Genomic DNA, 8433 nt, shown 5'->3' on the forward strand with positions numbered 1-8433 from the left:
ATTAGCTGTGGTCTCTTTAGCCATTTTGTGCTTTCTGCAACATGATACATGGCTCTATAAATGCCAAAGGACAAATCATGATTTTGTGCACTACTTGTATCAGTGGGGATGGAAGTGGTGAAAGGAAATCCTCTTTCAGACACTTCCACACTTAACCTTCACTTGACTTTATGTGCCCTTTCCTAAGCAATCATTAGCCTAGAGAGACCAAAAAGTTCCGATTCATCAACGGTATTTGGAACTTGTATTTGGTCTAGAAATGCATCACTGGAGTAGCAATGAAAATAAAAGCTAATTTCAAGGCAGAGGGAAAAATAAGTGCACTAAAGGTAAGCTAGAAAACCTCTAGGTGATAAAAGGGAAAGAGATACAGGGTAAAAGCTAAAGACGTCCATGAGAAAATAATGGATACCTCATACATAGGGAGCAGTCCAGATCTGATGGATCCACAAACTGAAATGGAGTTTGTTGTCCAGTACTGTTTCCCTTAGTATCAACTGCATCTATCAGTAACAAAAAACATACAATGTAATTCCACAGAACTATGTGAACACAACAGTATGTCCTGTATCTCCAAGCAACATCTGAAACTTAAATGTGCATTGTATGTACTTGCAAGGTACTGAACCATTAAACATTGCTACAATAATTTCTAGGCAAAGCATCAAATTCAGCCTTGGCACAAATCTGCATACCTCCCCTTAATTTTGGTGCCTTGCATTAACAATTATTGTCAAAACATTTCTGTTAGTGCTGAAAGTCTGAAGTGAGATGAATTCTTCTGTCATACCATTGACAACACATCCCACAGCATGAAAACAAGTCCAGATATCACAAGCAAATACAGTTTGTGCTTTTAAACTTTTGATTATTGCAGAAAGTGCTAAGACCATGCACATTGATGGTCCCTAAAAAAAATCAGATAAACAAGCACTTCACAGTATCAACAAGGTTGGAAAAGACCTCACAGATCATCAAGTCCAACCCTTTACCACAATTCTCAAGGCTAGACCATGGCACCAAGTGCCACGTCCAATCTTGCCTTGAATAGCCCCAGGGACGGCGACTCCACCTCCCTGGGCAGCCCAACATTCTTAGCTCCCTTTTTCAACTAACATTTTTTAACACATCATGGTCCTATTAAGCTACAGAAAAAAAAAACAAACACAAAAGCCAAAGTAAAATTTGGACCTGTGCTAGTTTGGGCCTAGATGGGATATTTTGGTGAGCAGAATTAGATTATAGGCTGTGAAAAGGAAACAATGGTGATGTCCACTTCACTCACAGGCTTGCTGAGATGTATAAGGACAAGAATATAGCTGAGTTGCTCTCTGGGCTCTGGGGCTGCATGAACTTTTCTCCCTAACCTAAGACTAATCCTGCTTCCTAACAGCCCATGCCAAGCCTCCAAACATACCTTGAACATAAGGCAAAGTCTGGGGTAAGGTAGAGGGGTGGGAAAAAAGTGGAAAGGTAGTTGAGGGGCTCTCCTGGGGACTCTGGTTTCTGGGAGGGGTGTTGTTTTTCTGTATTACCTTTTTAACTTGTATATTTCCGTATATAGCTGTATAGATTGTAAGTACCTGCTTGTATATTGTGCTAAGCTGTAAATATAGCTTCAGTCTTCAATTTCCAGATCAGCTGAGCCTAGTCAGGGTGATTTTCTAAAGGGGGGGGGGCAGGTGACACCCAAACCATCACAGAACCCTCTATCCTGTGAATTCTATGAAAGCAGAATTTCCACTGATCACATGCCATGCATACCCTGCATGTATACAGACATACCTTTCTTCATCAGTTTGCAGGGTACCTCAGCATTCCGCAGCTCCTCTGGGCAGCACTTCCTTTTCAGGAGGCTGCACTTCTCAGCAATGAGAAAGGTAGACTCTGGCATGGAGGGGAGTTTGTTCTCCTCCTCCGAGCAGTCCTTTCTGCAATCTGCAATTTGTACAGATTTCCTCAAACTATCCAAAGTAGTTACATTTGATTCCTCTTGAACAGGAAAACCCTTTTTCTGCTCCACATTTACCTGCATGAAGAGAGGACTGACATTAGATCAACCTTCCATCAACTTGGTAAGAAAAAAAATAATCCCTCAAACCTGTTATATCTTTAGTAACATAGTTCACCAGGATGGACTTTGTAGGATAAGAAGCAACAGTTTGAGAATTGGTGTGCCAGGGCCTGATTTTAATGGAGAAACACAAAAAAGAAAAGCAAACTGTTTCTCCAGCTCCCCAAGGTCCACTGTGGCATTGAGTATTTTCAGCCCTTATGTGTGATTCTACAGCCTGATCACAAAACAGAAATGTGGCTAGATCCCTGGTTAAACAGATTGTCACTTAACCTATAGAAAAATGCATGTTGCTTATATCATAATGATGTTATGAACCAACAAATCAGCCAGCACAAGGAGAATGTAAGGAAGTGGTATAGACACAAACTTCACAGCAGAGAAAATGCAGAGAGCTTCCTTTAGCAAGGTTTCATTTACAAAGGATAGAACAATCAATCTTTATCACCTTAAGGCTACAGAACCACTTGTGAGCAGCCATCACACAGCAGACCACCTATCAGCTTGTCACATCAGCTCCTCAGATGTCTTTCAAATGACTTCGCAAAGGGCATTTCTTGCCAGAATATCTTAATAGCCTTTCCTGAAAGCAAAGTCACTGATTGTTCTTATTAGTCTCAACAAGGCTGCTCAAAACCTACCATTTTTGTTTGTAAGGGCCAGTGAAGTTTTCCCCTAGATATGGAGTACATGGAAAACATATCCTCAAAGTTCAGGTTTCAGCAAAGCAAAAGTGGTCCTTAGAAACCCACGAGTGTAAACCAAGCTTAAGGTGGCACTACAATAACCCCAAAGCAGTACACAAATCCAAATGCAGGATGACATCACTGACATCAGTTTGAGCTGAAACTCTAAGTTTTCCAGCATTTCACAGCTTTTGAGGGAATCTCAATCCAATCTTCAGAGGCCCTTTACTACAACTTGCAAGAGCTAAAGACAGTTACAGGAATAGAACCTACTGAACTCTGCCATACAACTTAAATCAGAACAACTTAGGACTCGTATTAAAAAGAAGTCAGAAGGAGACTTCAGTAAGTCAACACCATTTTGTGTCTTCCTAAACTCGGTAAAAACATGAGGAAATGTATCTTCCTATCTGCCAGATGTGAAAACAAAAGTCGACTTCCCAATGTGAACATAAAACACACAACAAATTAAGAACCACACATCAGACTTGATCTTTACCTTGAGCAACCTTTGTAGGTTATGGCTGGAGCCTCCAGATCCCACTGAATTTAGAAGATTCCCCTTTAATCTAGAGTGATGTGACAACAGCTGCAGGATATCGGGTAAGTGTTCCTGAGCATTTCCCGGGATGAGTGAAAACAAACTAAGTAGAAGCTGTGATATAAAACAGAATACTTCACTGCTTAGTTCCTTCCTTGCAACCTCTAAATGAAAAAAGTAAGGGAATAGCTGAAAGAAGCATCCTAGATTTTGTTAAAACCATTTTCAGAGCCTTTTAGACTAGACTAAGAACAAAAAGTGCAAGAGCTAATGCAAAATAGGCCAAAGAGACAGCAAGACACATTTTCAGAGTTAAATAAACCCATGAAGTGATTAACCATTCTCTGTGATGTGAGACACATGCCTTTGCCCTCTTTATCCTGCAATTCAAAGCTCATCAGAAATTACTAAGGTCTTCCTTAAATATGTTTTTTGCTGCAGATCAGCAGCTTTCACTGGAGTTTACTAGTACAGAAAGCGCACATCTCACAGGCTTAATCCAAGTTCAGTTCAGTAAGCGTCTCTGATATTGTGAGCTGCAGCTATTTTTAATTCACTTGTGTGAGAACACAAAAAAACGTAGGCAGCAGAAGAAAGCTACTTCTTGGTTTGCTATCAGAAAATAAGTGAGCCTGTTTCAAGTAGCACCTTGTAACCACTTGCACAGCATAGCTTAGCAGCTGATTATTTAAGAAATGGAGCTGAATGCAAGATTCACACTTCAAAAACTCATTTCTGCATACTACTGAGGTGATCCTGCTGACGCCTGTGACAGCTGAGATGGCTTTTTAAGCCAAACAGTATTGCATAGGATCACACGATGTCAAAACTAACATGGACAGACAGTTAATACAAGCAAAACATCACAGCTGCACCCAAAGAATTCGGTAAAATGTAGTACGTCATTGTTATGCAAACAGCCTTGGAAGTGACCCAGTGAATATCACCTCACGGATGAACTCTGTGTCTGATGAGTGCACGTGTAATTCTCTCAGTCATAAGAAGCCTAGTTTTTCTCAGAACCCCACTGCTCAGAAATTACTTGAGTAACTATGGCTGTTTAGAACTGGAATTTAGAAACATATCTGTTTATTCCTGCTCTTTTAGCTGTAGCACACAGGAAGTCTCCCAGCATGACTATAAGAACAAATCGTGACTCAGTGAGAGACTGCATGGAACCCTCTAGGGAAAAAAAACAACCAAAGAAAAGAAATTAAATAAAGAAAATAAATCACAAGAGATTAATCTCTCAACCATACACAATGACTGCACTACAGCCACACAGGTTATTCTGTTACCTTCATGAACTGTGCTTTAACTCTGAGGACTTAGCTGTGCTTTTAGGAAGCCTCATGTAGTACAAGCACACAGAAACCCTAAAGTTCTCATCCTATCTGCAACGGGGCAAAGCGTGAATGCATGGCCATGCAACAAAATCCAGTACAATGAAAACTGAACTACTGCATTTTTATTAACCATAAGCTATCACTGCAATGCTGAGCCTTTTAGTAATGACAACGACAAAAAAAGGTTAAACATCAACCACTGATTCACAGGCAACCAGAGACTGAGGAGTGTGCGAAACAGAGCAGTCCTCACAAACAAGAGCCACTTAAGAATCCACAAACTGCATCTTTGGCTTCTATAGAGAAAAGATTCACTGCAAATCCATTTTGTTGCTTATTTAGCATTAATTATTTGCAACCTTTAGAAATTACTTTAAAGCAGCTCTTCGGTTGTTGATTTCTTCCTGTCACGCCTGCTTTCACACTGACACTCGGCACAGCACGACTGGAAGAGAGCTGCTGCTCCCAAGTGGAGTTTGATAGGTGCTGCGCGTTGTGTTCTGCCAGTGTCCCGATACAACATTCAATAGCAAATCCTCCTCCTCTGTACTGTCATTGCCAGGACAGGAACCGTCACAATGGCCTGGAGGCAGCAATTATTAACAATTTGGTTTTACTTCCAATTTGCTGATGCTAACAGCATAACTCTTTCCACATAGTGCCTGCTGAGTGTGTTTTCTTGCTACCTCCCTGTCTTCAAAGTAAGCAATACACGTAACTCAGATTTGAACATATTTGGATCTGTGTCCCATCCAGCTCTTCGTAATAAGTGAGGGGAAAAAGAGAAGAAAAATCCTTATTCTTTTTCATGAAAGGTCACTGAAAGCAATAGCACAGTTACAGATGACTTAGGGAACTCACCTTTTGCGCCTCACACTTGGCTGTCTTGTTCCCAGTATCTAGAGCAAGGCAGAATAGAAACTCTCTTAAAGCTTCTTCTGTTTTTCCCAGATTAGCTAATGCTTGCCCTTTCCTTAGGTGACCCTGCAAAGAAACACATCCATAGCTGCAGCTGCTCATATGAATATGCAATAAAATCAGGATGAAATTACAAAAGAACTTTCTGGAGAAGGAAAGGTTAGGCAGGGAGGATTGCTATAACCATCTTACACCTAAACATTACCAGTGTCTGGGTTTATAAACACACTGAAAACACCTACATGCAGAACTGGGATATTGTCCAACTCAAGCAAGCTCAAACCTGAGGAGAATTTTACTTCCCCTACATTAATCTCCTAGAATAGCCATTACACCCCTACTGAATATAAGCACAGCATGATTTTTAGAGGCAGTTTGTGAACCTAAGATTCATCCAGGTCAAAGACAACAGACTTAACTCATCCCCAAGGATTATCACTCTCTTCTTTCACTCCAGAAAGCTCAAGAATATGATGGTTAAATGTCTGTCAAGTGAAGAGTCCAAGAAAGTAAAGAGTATTTAAAGCATCCCTCAAATTCACATCTGACAATTCTAACAGCTCTCCATCCAAGTAGTGTTGGGGTTTTAAGCAAAGCACATCTGGAGTCACAACTTACTTTCAACCAGTATGGTTGCAGTCTGCATGCTGTTTCTGCATCATGCAATGCATCTTCACAAGCTTTGAGAGTAGAGTTAATCTGGGACCGGTTGCTGTAGAGCAAGTGGTCATTTGGAGCTGCAGAAAACAGGAAAAAAATGGTCGATAGAAGTAAATGAAGTTAGTTACATAGCTTTATATCTTATGTTACTTTTCATTTAAGAAAAGAAAAAACACACACAGGCATTGCTGCTTCCAAGTTGTGCAAACCCACAGAATAACTACTTTTTTATTAACTACGGACTTAGTGAAATCTGGAAACCTCGTTGGGAAACTTGCAGACAAAACGCCAGCTATGTGTTATGTAACTGCAGGGAACATTGCATAAATATATACCGAGATGCTCACATAAGAAGCTCCCAGCCCTGGCTGAGGATCAGCTGGTGGACGGGTTTGATGTCTCCCGCATGTTTCATACAGGAGACATTTAAGGTGGCAGGAGGAACGCTGCCCTACTGCAAGGAGCAGTTTCACAATTTTCAGCATCAAACTTTTTCGCAGGAATCTGCCCTAACTCTGCACAGGAAAACAAAGGACAACTCCGAGGGACGGGTAAGGCTCCAGCTGTGCGAGGGAAGCGCTGCCGTTACACACCCTGCGCTGTAGCATCAGGAGACGATGTGCCCAAGCCGAGGCTGCAGCCCGTGTTTGGGACACGCTTGCATTTACCCAGACTCTTGCCGTAACACCTCTCGCGTTTACTTTCTGCTCACTGCTGGCAGCCTCGGTTGCTTTTCCTCAAAGCAGACGGCACCGAGCGCAGCCCAAGTTTTGCCCGTGGGCGTTCACAGCGGCGGGGCAGGAGGGGCCGGGCTGGAGCCCGCACGCGCGCCCCCACCGCTGCCTTCGCGCCTGCTGGCGCCTCGCGGAGCCTGTCAGGGACCCCCCGCACCCACCGGGAGCTCTTCCCGGGAGCGGCGGGATCCCCTGGGGTGAGGAGGACCGCTCCCGCCGGGCTCCGACAGTTACACAACGGCGGCGGCCTCGGGGGAGCCCGGCCGGACCGCAGGCTCCGGCTTACGCAACCGCTGCTCTCCTGACCCAGTTTCACTGCGACCCGAAGAGCCCCTGGCCCTCCTCTGGGATCCCTGGCGGACTCCCCTGCCATCCGCCGGGGACAGGGCCCAGGCGGCGGCCGCCTACCGAAGGGAGCCGGCGGCAGGCGGGATCGTGGTCCCCCGGACGAGCCCAGCACTCAGCAGGGTGAACCGCGCCTGAGTGCCCGCGGCAAGCCCCGGCTGGTAGAAAACCATCGTCCTCGCTCGCTGCTCAGAGAGCGACAGCCGTCGGGGAGGGGAAGCAGTTACCTAGACTGACCGCTTCGTTGTACTTCTGCAAGGCGGCTTGTAGTTTCTTCTCTTTGTACAAGAGATTCCCTTCGTGCCGGAGCTGCGAAGCCTTCACTTGGCAAGGGAACCACTTGGCCAGTAGGTTGCTGAGGATGACATTGACCCGCAGGAGCTGCCCAGCCGTCGCGCTGCCCTCCTCCCTGCACAGGACGCAACGGGACTTGGCCGCCCGGTCCTTCTCCAGGCACTTTTTGCAGAACGTGTGTCCGCAAGGCAAAGAAACGGGCTCGAAGAGGAAGCCCTGGCACTTGCGGCACCTGAAGACGTCCCACTCGCGGAGCTGCGGGGGGCCGCTCCCGGCGGCGGGCAGCCCCTCTTTGATCCGGACGCTCTGCGCCAGGCACTCCACCAGCTTCTCCAGCTGCTCCGCCCGCAACTGCTGGTGACGGGACGCCAGCTGGTAGAGCGGCAAGGCTTCATGCAGCCGCCCGCCATAGGCAAGCGCGTCGGCCCGCCGGAGCAGCACCTGCCACTCGGGCCCCAGGCCGCCGCCCGACAGCTCCAAGTTCTGCGCCTGCAGAGCGCCGGCCGCCAGCTGCAGCACCAGCTGGGACTCTGGGCGTTGCTGCGGCGGCAGGTGGGAGCCCATAGCGGCGGCTCTAGCAAGGCGGGAGGAGCGGGGCGCCGAGGCGCGGCGGCGGCGGCGGCTCGGACGCGGCACGGCCCCACCAGCCCATGCTGCTGCCGCCCCTCCTGCTCCCGCTGCTGCCGCCCCGGCCGGGAGCGCCCCGCGCCGCCGCCGCCGCTTATGTAGGGCCGGGCACGTGACGGCGGGCGGCGGCGCTCATTGGGCAGCGCCCGCAGGTTGTTACAAAACCAGGCGGTTTTGTAATGCGCCGGTGGCGGTGGCGGCCCCGGCC

At 46.5% G+C, this 8433-nt stretch overlaps 1 protein-coding gene and 1 long non-coding RNA gene across 3 annotated transcripts in view; one reads left to right on the forward strand and one right to left on the reverse strand.

The window, feature by feature from the left end:
* LOC135184058 (uncharacterized) overlaps positions 1-5213 on the forward strand; it is a 26603-nt gene extending 21390 nt beyond the window's left edge. Inside the window, exons 2-4 of the long non-coding RNA XR_010305841.1 lie at positions 2002-2075; positions 3278-3363; positions 4415-5213. This is a non-coding gene — a long non-coding RNA (uncharacterized LOC135184058). The remainder of the gene's footprint in view (positions 1-2001; positions 2076-3277; positions 3364-4414) is intronic.
* LONRF3 (LON peptidase N-terminal domain and ring finger 3) overlaps positions 1-8282 on the reverse strand; it is a 20605-nt gene extending 12323 nt beyond the window's left edge. The window contains exons 1-6 of one of the 2 annotated variants that reach the window (XM_064159535.1): positions 7532-8282; positions 6184-6302; positions 5509-5631; positions 3260-3415; positions 1786-2029; positions 413-503 (exon numbers count right to left, since the gene is read on the reverse strand). In XM_064159535.1, the coding sequence (XP_064015605.1) occupies positions 413-503; positions 1786-2029; positions 3260-3415; positions 5509-5631; positions 6184-6302; positions 7532-8162 (1364 nt within the window). In that variant the 5' untranslated portion in view covers positions 8163-8282. The remainder of the gene's footprint in view (positions 1-412; positions 504-1785; positions 2030-3259; positions 3416-5508; positions 5632-6183; positions 6303-7531) is intronic. The other variant, XM_064159536.1, reaches the window with a different exon arrangement.
* Between the last annotated feature and the right edge of the window lie 151 nt (positions 8283-8433).

The sequence above is a fragment of the Pogoniulus pusillus genome, chromosome 19, assembly GCF_015220805.1.
Source record: "Pogoniulus pusillus isolate bPogPus1 chromosome 19, bPogPus1.pri, whole genome shotgun sequence".
In the NCBI taxonomy this organism is placed as follows: domain Eukaryota; kingdom Metazoa; phylum Chordata; class Aves; order Piciformes; family Lybiidae; genus Pogoniulus; species Pogoniulus pusillus.